General features: G+C 35.9%; 1 protein-coding gene across 1 annotated transcript in view; it reads right to left on the reverse strand.

Annotated features, from left to right (window-relative positions):
* The window catches only part of YTHDC2 (YTH N6-methyladenosine RNA binding protein C2), a 46053-nt gene that overhangs the window by 13297 nt on the left and 13672 nt on the right, over window positions 1-19084 (reverse strand). The window contains exons 7-21 of the mRNA XM_054032128.1: window positions 18729-18885; window positions 18016-18123; window positions 16595-16743; window positions 12620-12755; window positions 12027-12153; window positions 10685-10750; window positions 6911-7089; window positions 6339-6435; window positions 6164-6251; window positions 5993-6073; window positions 5250-5332; window positions 4064-4169; window positions 2336-2455; window positions 1323-1595; window positions 693-819 (exon numbers count right to left, since the gene is read on the reverse strand). Of these exons, the coding sequence (XP_053888103.1) occupies window positions 693-819; window positions 1323-1595; window positions 2336-2455; window positions 4064-4169; window positions 5250-5332; window positions 5993-6073; window positions 6164-6251; window positions 6339-6435; window positions 6911-7089; window positions 10685-10750; window positions 12027-12153; window positions 12620-12755; window positions 16595-16743; window positions 18016-18123; window positions 18729-18885 (1897 nt within the window). The remainder of the gene's footprint in view (window positions 1-692; window positions 820-1322; window positions 1596-2335; window positions 2456-4063; window positions 4170-5249; window positions 5333-5992; window positions 6074-6163; window positions 6252-6338; window positions 6436-6910; window positions 7090-10684; window positions 10751-12026; window positions 12154-12619; window positions 12756-16594; window positions 16744-18015; window positions 18124-18728; window positions 18886-19084) is intronic.

Raw genomic sequence — 19084 nt, forward strand, 5'->3', positions numbered from 1 at the left:
ATATGGCTACACCCTGATACTTAAAAATCATACGTTTTTAAATTTCCATTTGAGTGAAAACAATGTATTAATGCTTTATTTTATGAAATCCCACACTGCTTCTTATACCTTTCACACTAGCTAACATAATACATATTATTTCCATATTTAATGCAACAATTTGGTTGAGACCCTTCAAGTTAGTGGGCTTTGATATACTAAAATAAGTGGCTCTTTATTGCATACAAAATACTGAGAATAAAGACCTTGTACATGTAAGTTATTTAATGGAATAGAAATCCTAATGAAGCATTAGACCAGATCCTGGACCATTTTAGCCAAAATAATTTAGAACAACCCTTAGGTTGCTCCAAGTTATACCACAGAAGCCAGTTCAGTCCGCCAGTTGGGCCCAAGAGAGGAAAGCCAGCTTAGAGCCATCTTCTCCTTCTTAGGACCTGCACCATTCAAAGCTCAACCGGACGTAAGAATCTGATTAACTCACTGTGTGTTCGCCCATTTCAGGTTAAACAGTTTATGTGGCATAATGCGATTATCAAACTTGGCTTTCTGAGTGCCTGTATTAATATATACTACACAAATAAGAAGTTAGGATGGCCTTGAATTTCATTCTTGTTAAAATTTGAATAATTCACTTCATCATAAATCTAGATTTAAAAAAATCCAGAAGATGTTTTTGAACAATTAGTTACCTGATGCTCTGAGCTGACCAAGCAACTGTGTTCTCATTCCTATGATGATTTCCATAGTAGCTTGAGAGAGAAAATTCTTCTCACAGAAGGCTCTCTCCCAACCATCACTTCGTGCCTTCTGCCATGCCTGCATGAAAATATTTTTTCAAATGCCTACAAATGTGTTTAAACTCAAAACTTCCATGTGATTTTTTAATTGTATTTTATTTGAGTATAATGCAATGCACTTCAATTGAAGAGAGAAACAAAAGTCTAACGGCATTAAGCCTTTTGGACTTTTTTTCTGCTATCATCAAGCAAAATTCTCTCTTTATATTTCCTCAAGTCAATATAATGCATCTTGAAATTATTACTTTTTGGTAATATATTAAGTGTAATTTAAAATTAGAAATACATCATCAATGAAAACATTTAGAGTTGAATTAGGTCAACAAAAGTATGCTTAATAGATTAAAAAATTTCCTCATATAAAATTACTAGTGGGTTCAATGCAGGGAAAGTCTACTAGGAAATACTGAAATCCTTTACAAAGGACTTACAGTCCAGCTATAACTTTAAAGTATTCCATTACTTTTATACGTAATCTAACTATTGCCATCAATACTTCTTCCTTAGATGAAATAATAATACCTGGAATGCCCTGAGAAGCGCCATATGGTCACTAAATGTTCCTGCAGTAAAACGTTTTCTACACAGCATGGCTGCACGTTTTTGTGAGGCCTGTGTGGGTAGGACAAAAGGGTCTCGATATGCAAGAGTGCAAGCAATGGTAAGAATAGGATCCAGGCACTTCAAAACAACAGCACACAACACCATTTTACCAAGGTGTGGCTCTACAGGTAAGTCAGCCAGATGATAACCAAGTTCCGTGAGATCTTCCCAGGTATCCATGGCATCTATTGTCTGATTTAAAAGAGAGAGAAGCAAGCAAGTTTAGCATAAAAGCAGGAAGAACACACCAGCCAAGTGACAAGATTAGTAAAATACCATATACTAGCGACATAATCACACCCAAGTTTGTAATGACTTTTTTATTCCTCCTCCCCCTTCCTTCAGCCAGGAAGGTCAAGAAGGCTACCATCTCTAGGAGTAAGTAGTGGCAACACAGACCAAAAAAAAGTGCCTGAGAACAATTTAAAAAGATGTTACAGCTGACTATTTGTTTATGTCCTTGCTTGCCTGTATAGTATGGATAAAGGCTTTGGATAAATGATGGTTAAGTTTGGTGAAGAATAAATGAATCTCTTCCCCTACCCAGGGTATAATGTTAGCCCAGTCAGCACAAAGTGAAAGCCTGAAAACACTTAACAAAACGACTTTCATTAAGCCACTACGCAAGGAGGGAGGGGTAGCTCAGTGGTTTGAGCATTGGCCTGCTAAACCCAGGGTTGTGAGTTCAATCCTTGAGGGGCAGAATCAGTACTTGGTCCCGCTAGTGAAGGCAAGGGGCTGGACTCGATGACCTTTCGGGGTCCCTTCCAGTTCTAGGAGATAGGCTATCTCTGTATATTTTTAAATGGAGGCTTTATCTGGGACCGGCGTGAGTCTTGAACGTAGGTCTCCCACCTAGATTAACATCTATGCCACCAAGCACAGAAGCAACAAACAAAATATTAACGTATCAATCGATTTCATTTACTCACCTTAAGCATCTGAACAGCATTTCTCACAATTAAGGCTGGTGGAGGATCTGGGGCTTTCATCAAAAAGTCAGCAATTGGACAGTTAATTGGTGCTAGCAGTTTTGTGTGCAAACAAAGTTCCTATAAATTAAAAAGGGAAAACTATTTAAGAAAACCTCCAAAAATCAGTTTCTTATACTGAATATGGACTTTACGTGCAACCTTAAATATATGTAATAGGATACATCATTCAAACCTTAACAAGAGAAAATTTGTAATCAACAAAGCAAATGGTAAAATACTGTATCTTTTCCTTCCACAACACACATTAGGCATGGAGTGAATGCAAACTGTGCAAGAAAGCAACTCTGCATCAAAGATATTAATGTAGTATTCTATACAATACATAAGCACCTACATTGTGCAAGCAAAACAGGTAAGATTACACACTCCGGTTTGGCCTCCTTACAAGTTTGACGACAATGGGGCTAGACCAAAAATTAAGAAATTTCAAGATTTTCACAGCCACTAGAGAAATCTTTAGACTAAAAGATCGTAGTAATGCAGATGTCTGCATGTATACATCAAAGATTGAACACTATGTAAATACTAATATAGAGACAATGGATGAAGTGAACAATAAAAAATAAGTTCTATTGTTCCTTTTTAAATTAAAGAAAAAAATTAGCTTAAGTATCACACTTTTACAGATCATTTATTCATTACACTATCCATGACACAAATACTAAAATACTTATAAAAAGTGATTGGAAATATAGCTACTTTTAAAGCTATTTGCAATTTGTCTTTTCTTTTAAGTAAAAATAGCACACTATAAATACACTGTCACTCTGAAATCTAGCGGATTTCAAAAAAGTGAGTTGAGTATCACATACTACATATGCCCTGAGTTTCCCCCCCCAAATTTGTGAGAAACAGTAATATTTTCCTTTATAGCACTATCAAATATACAAAATAAATTGGAAAAATCTGAGAAATACATTGTTCTCATCTCTTATTTATAGGAATCTTCAGTGTTATTTATGATTACTGGAGGTAAACATTTCAGAAAGTGTGATTTTTTAAATTGACAATATCCTTTAACAAATTACTAAATCAGTTCTTTTAAATCAAAACTAATCCAGCTTCAGGAGTAGAGCGGCTGTGTTACTGTACGCTATAATATATCAATTTAGTAAAATGAAAATGATCGCAAAATGATAAAATGGAACCTCAACTTCAAATTTTAACTATAGACTGAGATCTTGCAATCTAATTTTCTGTATTATCTCTGATATTTGTATAGCCATATTAAATTAAAGGTCCCTGGAAAAAAAATTAATAATTTAAACACTGACTGAACTCTAGAACTATCCACCTAGAGCTCATCTTATTTTATTCTACACTTGTGCTTCTCCAGAGGCACTCCAAGTGCCCATCTTGTTTTCTCCTCCCATCCTCCGCTTCATACTTATGAATGACTAGCCTTAAACAGCTTTCCAATTCAGATACCAAGCACCCATCCATGGTTTTATGTTACTCCCCAGCCCCTATCTCTGCTCCCATAATGCCTCTACACCTTATTGGAACCTGACCAATTATCCCATATCATATTTTTATATCTTTATACTATACCGAGGTTATAAGTATTCAAGACAGGGACTTTTTTTCCAGCATGTTTTGTAAAGCAATGTGTAGACTTATGGTAAAACAACAGAAAAAATAAATAGTTTTCAAGTGAAGATCCACCTGTAGTGGCATTCTTAGAAGTTCTGGAGTCTGAAATTCCAACATATTCTGAAATCGGAGCCTGCTGAAGAGTCGGAAACAGATTCCAGGCCGACAGCGTCCAGCCCTTAGAAACAAAAATATTATTTAAAAGACAGCTGAGAATCCAATACAAAGTGTGGAAAAAAAAATGCTCATAATGAAAACACAAAAGGAGATCTACAGTCAAGCACATTTAACATAAAGATAAATATACTACTTTTTTTAAAACATGCAGACTTGGATTTTCCAAGAAAATGATCTAATCTTCCCAAAACAAAAACATTTAATCACCAAACTGGACAATTACGACTCCATTGCAGGATCAAAAAACAGCAGGTGGAAACTCTTCAGGAAGAAACACCTGATTTAAATACAAATGGATTTGTCAATTATACTAAGATCAACTCTCATGACTCTGGCAACAGCGTGCGGTTGCTAGATAGTGGTGAGGGTCTGTGATATACAGAAGGTCAGATTAGATGATCTGGTGGTCCCTTCCTGCCTTAAACTCTATATGATTCTATGAGTGAAGAGAGGCTTTAAAAGTAGGTGCAAGTGTAATTTTCACTCTTTAAGGCTCCTTTACACTCCCAGAGTGGCATGAAGTGATGCTTGTAGTATAAGTGAAAATAAGGCCCAAATGTTTTCAAAAACCAGCAAACAGCAAGGCCTGGTCTACAACAAAAATTTAGATCAACCTAGCTACATCACTCAGAGATGTGAAAAATTCACACCCCTAAGAAAAAAGAGTTAAGCCAACCTAAGACCTGGTATAAACAGTGATAGGTCAACAGAAGAATTCTTCTATCTGTAGTGTGGACAAACCCTCAGAATTGTGAATAAAAAAGCAGAGAAGTGAATTTCTATTTCAGACTTGTATATTATAACGATTTTCCCAATTCAAAAGTCTGGTTAGGTGAAATCTTTTGAAGTTATTCAAGCCTGATTTGAGTCTCAATGTTTTCCCTATAGTAGTAACTCCAATATTATAATAGAGACATGAAGTTTTTAAATTATTTTAATTGCATTTGGATGAAAGGAATTCATTGATAGTTCACATCATAATACTTCCTATTATAAAGGCAGTGGTCTGCCTCCTTGCCACGTTTAATGTATGCAAAGTTCGATGTTTGTGAAATAAGATTCAACATGAAATGTACATTACCTGCCTTTTCTCTGGATGGCACTGGCTTTTGAAATCCACACCATTTTTAGCATGGTAACACAGTTCAGCGCATCAAAGGACTTCTACAATATTAAGGTAGAGTTCATATCACAAGAGCAAGGGATGGATTTACTAGGGTACATTAAACAAAGCAACATAAATAATTACCTAAATTATCAAACTAAATTCAACTACAATAATTACAGTAATTGGACCGGGGCATGTTTAAAGCTTGTTAACTACAACCAAGTGTTTACTTAGATCCTACTTCTCTTCCTTTACAAATATATAGACACCTTTTTAAAATTAAAGTCAAAGCCAAAATCTGTTCAATGTAATTTTTCTGGCTATCAGGTTCTTTTAAACTTATAATGCCTAGTATTGCACAGAAAGTGAGTTGTATTTCCCCTCGCTTTATCATAGGGCTAAGCATAAACATCTCGTTATTGTACTTGATTAAATTTTATTTCTTCTTTGCCACATTTGTAAATTACCATATTTTCCTAAATTTGGTATTTGAGTGCAAAATACAATCATACTAAACATTTATAACATTATTTTAGTTGTCAAAAGATTTGCATTCAAGAATCCTCAATAAGTTCAGTTCCATGTGCCAGTAATAACCCTGCTAATAACGTTTTCCTACCGGTACTGTTAACATCTTTACTTAAAATATGTACCACTTAACACTTCTCTGCATTATTTCTTTCAGCAATATTAACCCGAAGTTTACACAACCATACCTCTTTCATCTTGCCAGAGTCAATAACAAAGACAACATCATTGACTGTGATGCTGGTTTCTGCAATATTAGTAGAAAGAATCTGCAACAATAAAGTTATTTTATAGTAACTGTAGAAATGAAGACAGCATAAATAAAAGTGAACAGCTGAAAAAAGTAATTTGATACTTGCTATTTTGCGAATGCCCGGAGGTGTAGTTTTTAGCACCTTCTTCTGATCTGATGTTTGCATATTTGAATGCAGCATAAAAACTTGATATCTAATGGCAAAATAGAAGTGAAATTTAAAAAATATATTTTTTATGTTAAGAAGCATTAAAGTCAGCAACAGAAACTAAAGAATTTACCTGTGAGCATTATCAGCAAACCTCTTGTCATCAAACAGAATGCGATCTCTCAAGCCAACTATCTCATCATATCCAGGAAGAAAAATTAAAACTGCTCCTTTAAGGGGAAAAAAAAAAAAAGTCAAAGTAGGATACAGATGTTACATAGGAAACTCATTTTAAATCACAGAAAAACATGCTCCAGTAATATGTATTTGTAAATACACAAAGGATTTACATGCAGTACTTCAGTGTATGTAGTTATTACTATTCCAAAAAGACAAGTGCGATCACAGATACCTCTGAAACAAGCTGTATCCACAGTACGGTGGAGTCGCATCACAGGCGCATTTAACTTACGCGATTTTAACTATACGCGCTCGGCAAAACAAAAAAACAAAAAACAAAAAGAGAGAAAAACAACAATTTAAATACTGTACCTGTAGTGCGGGCGATTCCGCCCACCATTCCTCTCAATGAGCGTTTGACTATACGCGATTTTCGCCTTACGCACTGACTTCCTGTACCTAACCCCTGCGTAATATGCGACTCCCCTGTAATTTACTAAATAAACATTTTTAATACATGCTTACCAGCATCACAACTATGACAGATGTTATAAAGTAGGTGCATTATCAGATCCAGATCCACTTTTTCATCATCAAAACTGTGATGATAAGCTTTCAATAGTTCTCTGTCTTCTGTACTAAGATCACCACCATTTGCCTGCACTAGAGAACTTTCATCCAGATTTCCAAACTCTAATGAAGCACTGAAATATATACACAAAGTCACTAAGTGATTGGGCAACAAAATAGTAAATGAAATTTAATGTGGATAAATTTAAAATAATGCACACTGGGAAAAATAACCCCAACTCTACATACAATATGATGGGGGCTAATTTAGCTATAACTAATCAGGAAAAAGATCTTGGATTCATCGTGGATAGTTCTCTGAAGACATCCACGCAGTGTGCAGCGGCAGTCAAAAAAGCAAACAGGATGTTAGGAATCATTAAAAAGGGGATAGAGAATAAGACGGAGAATATATTATTGCCCTTATATAAATCCATGGTACTCCCACATCTTGAATACTGCATACAGATGTGGTCTCCTCATCTCAAAAAAGATATACTGGCATTAGAAAAGGTTCAGAGAAGGGGAACTAAAATGATTAGAGGTTTGAAACGGGTCCCATATGAGGAGAGATTAAAGAGGCTAGGACTTGGAAAAGAGGAGACTGGGGGGGGGTGGGGGGTAAATATAATAGAGGTATATAAAATCATGAGTGATGTGGAGAAAGTGAATAAGGAAAAGTTATTTACTTATTCCCATAATACAAGAACTAGGGGCCACCAAATGAAATTAATGGGCAGCAGGTTTAAAACAAATAGAAGAGAGTTCTTTACACAGTGCACAGTCAACTTGTGGAACTCCTTGCCTGAGGAGGTTGTGAAGGCTAGGACTATAACAGGGTTTAAAGTAGAACTGGATAAATTCATGGAGGTTAAGTCCATTAATGGCTATTAGCCAGGATGGGTAAGGAATGGTGTCCCTAGCCTCTGTTTGTCAGAGGGTGGTGATGGACGGCAGGAGAGAAATCACTTGATCATTACCTGTTAGGTTCACTCCCGCAGGGGCACCTGGCATTGGCCACTGTCGGTAGACAGGATACTGGGCTGGATGGACCTTTAGTCTGACCCAATATGGCCATTCTTATGTTACATAAAATAAGTTTATCCCTCAAGAAACAAGAGTGGAAGTGTGCATCAAACAACTAGGCTTCCCTGTAGCCATGAATTCAAAATAAGATCAGAACTACCAAGATATCCAGTTCTTATTTCATACTGAAATATTTGAGATGGTGTAGGTAATAACAGAATATTCACAACAGCAAATTACTATTCACTGACTTTAGTGATTTAAGTGCCAATGCCATTCAGCACTTAACATGCTTAATGAGCTGAAATGCTTTGTTTAATCAGGGCTTTAAATGGTTATACTTTCACTTGTTTTTAATGCCAGTCACCCAATTTATCTTTTAAAAGGAAAACAGTAGCTGGAAAATGCATTTTTTCCCCACCAGCATGTAGCTATACCCAGCTAAATAAACACACAGCTGCAGTTTGACTAGGTCATAAATCAGTTTAACAGTTACGTTTTAGCAGTAGTAAAATGATCTAAAACCAATAAGGCTTTTATCATGATAAAAAGAGATCTTCTATGATCCAAGCTATTATTTTTGAATATTCCAGTGTATATATTATATATGCATCTATTAGTTGTCAATACATAATATCGTGCTAAGACAGTACAGTGACAACCCACATTTTGAATAAAATATTCCAAAAACAGAAATGCAGTTTACATTATGTTGCTAAATCCCATTTCAACTAGAGGACTTTTACTCTGGAAGAGCTGAACTGACTTAACTTGTATTCTAAAGCCTTGTCTGCACATAAAAATTGTAGCATTTTAACAATACTTGTACAGTTAAAGCAAAACTACTTTAGTGTGAACATACTTATATCACTATAAAGGTGCCTTATACTGGGATAGCTATGCCCATAGAGAAGGGGAATAAGCTATAATGGCTCTTTTATATTGATATAAGTGTGCCCATCCTAGGATTATACCAATTAAACAATTTTGACAAGAAAAAAATAACACCCTTATTAAAAACGGAGGACAAAGCATTAGAAATTTCCTCCTACTCTCAAGTCAGATATATTTATTTTTCTTTGATACCAAGGCTAAAGCACATTCAAACAAAAATATTTATAGAAAACATTTATGCATGAAAAAACAACATACATAGTCTATTACACAGACAATTTGACTATCTTGTGCGATTTAGGAATACTTTATATTTGTTCAATTTGGCCATGCCAGCAATGATATTGCCAAAGTGCAGGTGAAATGCACTGAATAGATATCTGTAAGTATCTTTTCTCCCTTCATTTTGCTCAAGTTGATTTGTTTTATAGCTCATCTAAGGGTATGTCTTCACTACTGGCTGGATCGGCAGAAATATTAGTCCTGTTTGCTATTTACTATTTAAATGCTGGATGTTTTGATGTGGGTTTGGTTTATTTTTAGTATTTCAACACCAAAATCCTCCTTAATAACAGGCTTATAGTTCATAGCTTAGCATTTCCCCACAAATGGGGCCTAAACTCATTTTGTTTTCTATTTCATTGCAATCCCTTTCCTGACTCTCTCCCCATCCTTTAACATATTAAAAAGCAAATTTAGAACGCACTTTTTTTCAACACCAGGAATTATATGCTGAGACTACTCAATGGTTCTCCCTGACCTCCCCAACCCCCCGTACGCTTCTACAAAGGAGGGGGGAGGGATAGCTCAGTGGTTTGAGCATTGGCCTGCTAAACCCAGGGTTGTGAGTTCAATCCTTGAGGGGGCCACTTAGGGATCTGGGGCAAAATCAGTACTTGGTCCTGCTAGTGAAGGCAGGGGGCTGGACTCCATGACCTTTCAAGGTCCCTTCCAGTTCTAGGAGATGGGATATCTCCATTAATTTAATTTAAATTTAAAATCTTGAAAGAAACTCTTTCAACAAAACATCTGCAGCACAGATATATTTCACATTTTTCTGGCCACAATGGAAGCGGCGGCCAGTATGTCCCTCGGCCCATGCAGCTTCCAGCAGCTCCCATTGACCTGGAGCAGCGAACCGCAGCCATTGGGAACCACGATCGGCTGAACCTGCGGATGTGGCTGGTAAACAAACCAGCCCGGCCTGCCAGGAGCTTTCCCTGCACAAGTGGCGGAACAAGTTTGGGAACAACTGCATTATAGAGTTTTGTTTCATGACCACTATAGCAGTCTTCATTGCTGGGTGACTAAGCTCTGCGTAGAGACAAAGAGCAGTTCAAACACTTGGATTGGGAGCCCTGGAACTGTAAGCCGTTCTCACTCTTTGCTTTTCTGCTTGGACAGCATGTTAAAGTTCTCCTACTTTTGCTTTCCCTTCTCTTCTGCTTCCAGGTAGGGAAATTTTTTAAATGTACTTTTTCCTCTTTGCTATAACTTTTGTCTTGTTAAACTGGTGCTTTGAAAACCTTCTTAAACCCTGCACAAGCGGCGGAACAAGTTTGGGAACCACTGCTATAATGTATTTGACATATATTTTTAAAACCACCTAGTCTTATTTGAGGAGGTTTACTTTTTAAAAAGCAAGAATTATCTTCCGGATTTATTATACCTAGTTTTGCAAATTGGCTTTTTTGTGCCAGATTTTAGAAGCTAGAGAACTAAACATTGTTGTACCCATTAAAGTTATGTACGAATATAATAGGCATTTACATGTTAAATAACTGTTTCAGCAAAGCAGGAATACCTTACCTGTAAGATTCCAGAAGATCTACAATCTCAGTCTGTCCAAAATGTTTAGCCCAATCCAAAGCCATCCTACAACAGTTATAAAGTGTTCTTTACTGTCTCATTCAGAACTACAAATACCTTATCAGTCAACTACAGATTCTATGTACCCTTTAAACACTTGTCGTACTCTCATCACTGTAGTATCCACCAGATACATGTTTTCACACTTGAAAGCACATGATATCCAAATAATACAGTATACAGAAATCCCCGCAAAGTAAGTTTGCCAGCTCTGTGCAAGAGCAAGTACAAGCAAGCTATAGCGAAAAATAATTTTTCACTTCTTCTGTTGGAAAACATAAACCTATGTGCAATATTGAGTCACACTTTGTATCTTTCCTTCACTACTGCCTATATGCCACATGCAAGTGTTCTGAAATGGCATACCTAGTATTCTCCGAAGACTAAGAGATTCATATGCTCAAAGATGTGGTTTTTCAAATTAAAATTCCTCTGTTCATTATTTCCTTATAAAGCCAATTTTACTCTTCTCTCCCTAAATCAAATCTGTTCTGCATGTTTCTGGTATCAGTATCCGCCGGATATAAATCCACTGGTAGACTAATTCCTACTTCATTTTGTATTACAATGATCTACCGTGATCTTAAGTTATCTTTTCTAATATCTAGAACAATGAATTAATGGTTACAGATGTGTAAAAGTCAAGGGATATTATAGTTATAGACAGGTTTCAGAGTAGCAGCCTTGTTAGTCTGTATCCGCAAAAAGAACAGAAGTACTTGTGGCACCTTAGAGACTAACAAATTTATTACTAAAATTTGTTAGTCTCTAAGGTGCCACAAGTACTCCTGTTCTTTTTATATTTATAGACAGTACCACAAGTCATTCCTGAAGAGAAAGAAGGTCCGAATAATACCATGTACTCTCTTTTCAGTCTTGCATATATAGCTCCCAATTAATACAAATGGCAAAGCATTTTGACCCTGGTCCACTGCCTATTGGAGTAAATGGAAAAACTCTTGTTTACTTCAATGGATTCTGGATTAGGTCCATTGAAAGGGGAACCATATGCCAGTACACTTAAAAACAATTCCAAAGCAAAGATTTTACAAGTAAATATTTTGAAAAGCTTTTTTTTTTGGGGGGGGGGGGGGGGGAGGAAATCGAGAAATGACATTAGGCAGAAAGAGTAAAGAAAACAGGGTAGAATTAAAAAAAAATTAGTTTGTCAAGACTATAAGGTAACATTAATCAAAATATGCAATTATTCCTGGTTGTAAACTGAAAACTTGCCTATTTAGAAAACAAATCAGATTTTGAAAGAATTCAATTTTTTTTTTACCAGCCATTGGATGATTTGCTGTGGACATTTGCTCCCATTCCAATCAGCTGTTCTACCTGACTTAAGAAACCTCTCCCTGAAGCAATCATTAGTGCAGTTGCACTGGTTTCACTGTGTCTGTAATCAACTAATGAGGAAAAATTGAAACATTAGTGTTTTGGGCAAAAAGGAAATTCGTCAAACAATGTTACTGATTCCTCCAAACATTATATTTAGCAGCATTGCTAAAGTTCACCCACCTACGAAAAGATTAGTTTCTGGATGAAGGACCAAAAGATTCATTTTTTCCATTGTTGATCCTCATGAACTTAACATTGTATTACACAAAAGGATTCTATAAAAATATGTACACTTCAAGAATACTGTGATAATAATCAATAATCAAGGACACAATCCATTAATTATACAAATCTTAAGTCAATTATCAAAGAGGTATTTGAATGTAAAATTAAACAAAAATTAAGAAACTAAAAGTGATGTAGAATTCATAGCACTTTTAACTCATTGCATTATTTTTTTATTTTGTGAAGTCTCTGTAGGAAGCTGCACAGCCCAGTAAGAAAAACAAGTTTACTGAAATAAGAGAAACCTACCACTGACATTTTCAGTTAAGATAAGGTGAAACACCTGAGCAAAGGCATCAACATCTTTATGCAACCATATATCGGAGAGACAAGAATCCATTTCTTTTATTAACCACGGTTCAAGGCAATTCACATCTTTTTCAGTCTGAAAAAAGATAATAGACTTGAAAAACAAAAAGTATTTGAATCTTCACTAAAGCAGTTGCTAATCTAATGTTTTACATTCTTCACACACCCACTCTCACCCACCCTCCGACTCACCCACCCCTCACTATTTTAATAATGTGATACTATGCCAATCTACTACATTATCACAGGAAAACAAGTTTCCAGCTTTCATAATGTCTGGAATTGTGGCATACAAAAGTCACATCCTCAAACTAAATTATTATTATTAAAAGGACAAGAATGGTAAATCTTGGCTCTACCTAAATAAAAACAAAATACAAGTTTTTAAAATAGGATAAGATCTAATGCTTTATAAGGATTTAACAGTTAAGTCATTTTCACTTATCTGTAAAAGAGTGGAAGAAGAAAATATTCTAAACAGCAACTGAAATAAAAACTTTTCATTTAAAAGCATTTGTGTCCCTCTAAAAAACCTCCATATCAACAATTTCACTAGAAACCCATTTTCTACACTTATTAAACACAAAACTGTAAACATCACTGTCTCTAAACATGCAGAGCTATAAAATTTATAATTCTATACATACACCAGTACTTGTAGCCTATGCTTGATTCAGTCCTTTACTATATCAATTTTGTGACAAACACTTTCAAGGAGCTGAAAGTTTCTCAGATGAATACCCATATAATATTGGAGACCAGGACTTATTTTCACATCGTCACTCAAGACTGAGACACACAACAGTTTAAGAATAGACTACAAACAATGCCATCTAAATTAAACTAAACTAATTTGGAACTGCAAAGAGGGTTGTAAAGAAAGAAGTAACTTCAGGCAATTACTGCAAGTGAACATGTCATTTATTCCCTTCCTACTACTGCTTACAAAGGAACAGTCCCTTATTTTTAAATATATACAAGCGTAAGACTTCTATAATATGGTTTAACTAATAAAATGCTATGGTTAAAGGACATACCATTATAAGCAGTCTCATCTTTCTACATAACAAACACTATATATTAAGTAAAGATGATAATTGGGTGGCAGGTACAAAGTTTTAATCAAAAATACCTTTAATCTGTACTTGAATAAATTTGTCAGGACAGCCTTAAATCTGAATTTTTTATTGCATTTTTCCATCAAGTATATACTGTCAGACATTTAGATAAATAGCCAATGTTACTTAAGAGTGTGACACATTAAAGATTAACTGTAAATGGTCCCTATAAATCCATTTATTGTCTCAATGACTTCCATATCAACTTAGCTTAGTTTACAACAAAAAAGATGATTTTTCCAGTACTGCCAGTTCAACTTGAACTCTGAAAGGGATGGGTCACTACACAAGTATACGCAGTATAACTGTTTTGTCACTGAAGCAAATACGACTTAGAAGACACAAATGAGAGGCAGGTGTGTTGATTCAAGGAGATTTTTACAGTCACTTTTGTGACCATAATAATATTTTAACATTAATTCATTGTTCTTAGCAATGTGACATCTTCTGAGAGATATTCATTCACGCCTGCCACCAAGGGATTAAAAAAGTCTTCCATTTTAAATATTACTGTTAACATTTCAAGCAGAGCACACTACTTCTTCCACAGGTTTATAGGATCTATCCATATTTTAGAGATTAACAAATTTATTTGAGCATAAGCTTTCGTGGGCTACAGCCCACTTCTTCGGATGCATAAAATGGGACATATATTGAAGAGATAGATAGATAGATAGATATATAGACATACAGAGAGCATGAAAAAGTGGGAGTTGTGTTACCAACTCTGAGAGGCCAATTGAGAAAAAACTTTTGAAGTGATAATCAAGATAGCCCAGTACAGTTTGATAAGAAGGGTGAGAATACTTACATGGGGAGATAGATTCAATGTTTGTAATGGCTCAGCCATTCCCAGTCTCTATTCAAGCCTAAGTTGATTGTATCTAGTTTGCATATCAATTCAAGTTCAGCAGTTTCTCGTTGGAGTCTGTTTTTGAAGCTTTTCTGTTGCAAAATTGCCACCTTCAGGTCTGTTATTGAGTGACCAGAGAGGTTGAAGTGTTCTCCTACTGGTTTTTGAATGTTATGATTCCTGATGTCAGATTTGTGTCCATTTATTCTTTTGCGTAGAGACTGTCTGGTTTGGCCAATGTACATGGCAGAGGGGCATTGCTGGCACATGATGGCATACATCACATTGGTAGATGTTCAAGTGAACGAGCCCCTGATGGCATGGCTGATGTGATTAGGTCCTATGATGTCACTTGAATAGATATGTGGAAGAGTTGGCATCGGGCTTTGTTGCAAGGATAGGTTCCTGGGTAAGTGTTTTTGTTCAGTGGTGTGTGGTTGCTAGTGAGTATTTGCTTCAGGTTGGGGGGTTGTCTGTAAGCGAGGACAGGTCTGTCTCTCAAGATCTGTGAGAGTGAGGGATCATCTTTCAGGATAGGTTGTAGATCTTTAATGATGCGCTGGAGAGGTTTTAGTTGGGGGCTGAAGGTGATGGCTAGTGGTGTTCTGTTATTTTCTTTGTTGGGCCTGTCTTGTAGGAGGTGACTTCTGGGTACTCGTCTGGCTCTGTCAATCTGTTTTTTCACTTCAGCAGGTGGGTACTGTAGTTTTAAGAATGCTTGATAGAGATCTTGTAGGTGCTTGTCTCTGTCAGAGATTGGAGCAAATGCGGTTGTAACTTAGAGCTTGGCTGTAGACAATGGATCGTGTGGTGTGTCCTGGATGGAAGCTGGAGGCATGGAGGTAAGTATAACGGTCAGTAGGTTTCCGGTATAGGGTGGTATTTATGTGACCATCGCTTATTAGCACAGTAGTGTCCAGGAAATGGACCGCTTGTGTGGATTGATCTAGGCTGAGGTTGATGGTGGGATGGAAATTATTGAAATCATGGTGGAATTCCTCAAGGGCTTCTTTTCCATGGGTCCAGACGATGAAGATGTCATCAGTGTAGCGCAAGTAGAGTAGGGGCGTTAAGGGACGAGAGCTAAGGAAGCGTTGTTCTAAGTCAGCCATAAAAATGTTGGCATATTGCGAGGCCATGCGGGTACCCATAGCAGTGCCGCTGACTTGAAGGTATATATTGTCCCCAAATGTGAAACAGTTGTGGGTAAGGACAAAGTCACAAAGTTCAGCCACCAGGTTAGCTGTGACATTAATCAGGGATACTGATCCTGATAGCTTGTAGTCCATCTTCGTGTGGAATATTGGTGTAGAGGGCTTCTACATCCATAATGGCCAGGATGGTGTTTTCTGGAAGATCACCGATTGATTGTAGTTTCCTCAGGAAGTCAGTGGTGTCTCGAAGATAGCTGGGAGTGCTGGTAGCGTAGGGCCTAAGGAGAGAGTCCACATAGCCAGACAATCCTGATGTTAGGGTGCCAATGCCTGAGATGATGGTGCATCCAGGATTTCCAGGTTTATGGATCTTGGGTAGCAAATAGAATACCCCTGGTCGGGGTTCTAGACATGTGTCTGTACAGATTTGTTCCTGTGCTTTGTCAGGGAGCTTTTTAAGAAGATGGTGTAGTTTCTTTATATAATCCCCAGTGGGATCTGAGGATAATGGCCTGTAGAATGTGGGGTTAGAGAGCTGTCTAGCAGCCCACAAAAGCTTATGCTCAAAATAAATTTGTTAGTCTCTAAGGTGCCACAAGGACTCCTGTTCTTTTTGCGGATACAGACTAACGTGGCTGCTACTCTGAAACCTATTCATAATTTGTTTGTTAATATGTGGCTATAACCGTTACATAAGGCAATTTAATTTTATGTGGGGGTAGAAAGGATAGACTACTAATATACATATAGCATATTTGAAAATTGAATTCTGACAAAAAGAAAAGCATACCAATTGACTGAACACTGTGTCACCACCATCATCCAACAAGTCATACTCTTCAGACACACTTGGGACAGATCTCTGTCTTTGAGATTCTGGTTTGCTAGTGTTGTCTTGAGCAGAATACCATTCTGTAAGGGTGGTTTGCTGTTTCTCCTCTAAAATATTTATAATTTTAATAAAGCATTAATAAGCAAACATTTTATTATCCACATTTTAATACCCACTTTTATTTATTAAAGATAATTAACTTTAAAATTGTATTGGAGACATTACCATGCATAAGTACTTTCCAAAAAGCATACATAGTAACCCTGTGGTTAGAATGCTGGCTCAAATCCAGGGGCAGTTTCTAGTTACTAGCAAAGACCTTCCAAAGTTTCATTACTGGAAACCTTTGCTTTAAGAGTAAGGAATAAAGCCAGAATATACAGAAGGCTCAATCCTGAAATGATCAGGACGAAGTACTATTGTCTGTAATAGAAGAGGAGTTCCAAGTAAGGAATTACTACAGGAATGGACACAAAATTTCTTACTTCTCTGCAAGTAGAAAACTTTTGAAATGATTAAGAGGAATTAAATAGCTCGTAGACAAACATAATGGAGACCGTAACTGGTCATTATACATATTTCTCAGAAATATAAAAGCTTAACTAGGTCAACAGTGATTTATCAGTTCTATATCAAGTGAGCTACATGAACGATGTACACTATATAATGATGCCTCATGTTAATGTTAAGTTTTAAAAGATATTTTGTTAATAGGTTATACTTTGAATAAGTTGGGGTTGGTTTTTTTTAAATAGGGACATGTATGTCTATTTAGCCTCACCATATAGTCGTCTTTAAACTGGTTAATATTTGTGAGTTTTTCTAGATTCTACTTTTCTTAAATATCCACGAATTGGAAAGACAAACAAAACCCCTATATATATATATATATATATATATATATATATATATATATATATATATATATATATATATATATATATCAATAGTCATTGTTTCTGTGCACTGTAGACATTGTGTTGTGTGGATACAATTACATTCTATACAATTACATTCCTATATGGTACCTGTTGATATTATCATGCTTGCAAACAGCTAAAAGTAAACAAATGAATTATGTGGGATTCTGCTTCATTAGAAACAGTAAAACAATGTTTACCAAGTGGAGAACAAACAAACAAAAATGTAAAAAAAGAAAACAGCAGGAAATTAAGTGTTATTTTGAGTTTTTACAAAATGTACCACAAAAAAGTAAGACATTTAGGGCCAAAAAAATGCTTGTTTTGATCCACTGAAGTTTACTATTCAATATTTTGAACAAAAATCTATTTCTAAACAAAAATGTTTGTCATGTTTTACTACTAGAAAACAGTTGCTACCAATGTCTCTTTTCCCCACCTCAAAATAAGTATACTAACCTCGCTGTTTTTCTTTTTTATATTTTACCATTTCTTTATTTGTATATCCTGTACTTCGTAAGGTATCTTCCAGAAACATCTCCTTAACGTCATATGGTCTTCCTTGAACTGAAAACAGAAATAATTAATATTTAGTATTTTTAGATTTTCCTTGCCTCCATTAGTTATCCTTAAATGATGGAACCAATACATCTGCCTTGGTATGGAGAAGAAAAAGATTTCAACAAATTTCTAAGGGCTATTTTAAAGATTCAATAATAATTCTTTCAATGAAAAGTTATAACTTTGGTAGGGGTTCATTTTATTCATAATACTGGAGTCAAGGCAGATGAGCATTTTACAAGAAGGTTGAAAATACCAGCTGAGAATTACATGCTCAAAGTTATCAGCGCTTCTAATTTTCTCTGCATCAAGCTGAACTCATTCTCGTCTTTATACCCCACTTTATTCCTTTACCTCTAAAACACAGAAAAAATATAAAAATAATGCACTAATCTGGAATGGTTACAGAAATGTTTCAAAATCCAGCAAGCTCAGGAGTGTGTGTCAGCACACAATTTCAACTTTGATTCGCTTAAGTGTCATAGGTTTAACAAAGCCTTATTCACATATTTTGTTATGCTTTAATGCAATAGATAAATTCTAGTTAGGAAAAAAATGATCTTAAAATTAGTCAGATTTAGTACTTGCAAATATGATATCACTTGACTTACTGTGTATCACTGGGCAGCTTCCAAAATATCTGATAAAGAGATTTACATCCAGGGCAGCACTAGAAAGAATCAGTTTCAAAGTTGTCTGTTTTTGCAATATGTCTCTTAACTTTGTTAGCAAGAAGTCACTGAATCGATCCCTCTCATGTACTTCATCCTATAACAAGAAGAAAAAGGACAAACATCCCAGATCCAGGATCATAATTTTTGAGAAAACTGTACCCTTTGCTAACCTACATAGATGGCCAATAAATTACACAAGTATTTGTCAAAGGAAATACATCTTTATATCATGAAGTAAAAAACTGTAGAGAAGGGATTTTGCACAAGTATTTCAGAGCAGAATTTGCCTGCTG

The sequence above is a fragment of the Malaclemys terrapin genome, chromosome 6 (genome assembly GCF_027887155.1).
Source record: "Malaclemys terrapin pileata isolate rMalTer1 chromosome 6, rMalTer1.hap1, whole genome shotgun sequence".
NCBI classification, from domain to species: domain Eukaryota; kingdom Metazoa; phylum Chordata; order Testudines; family Emydidae; genus Malaclemys; species Malaclemys terrapin.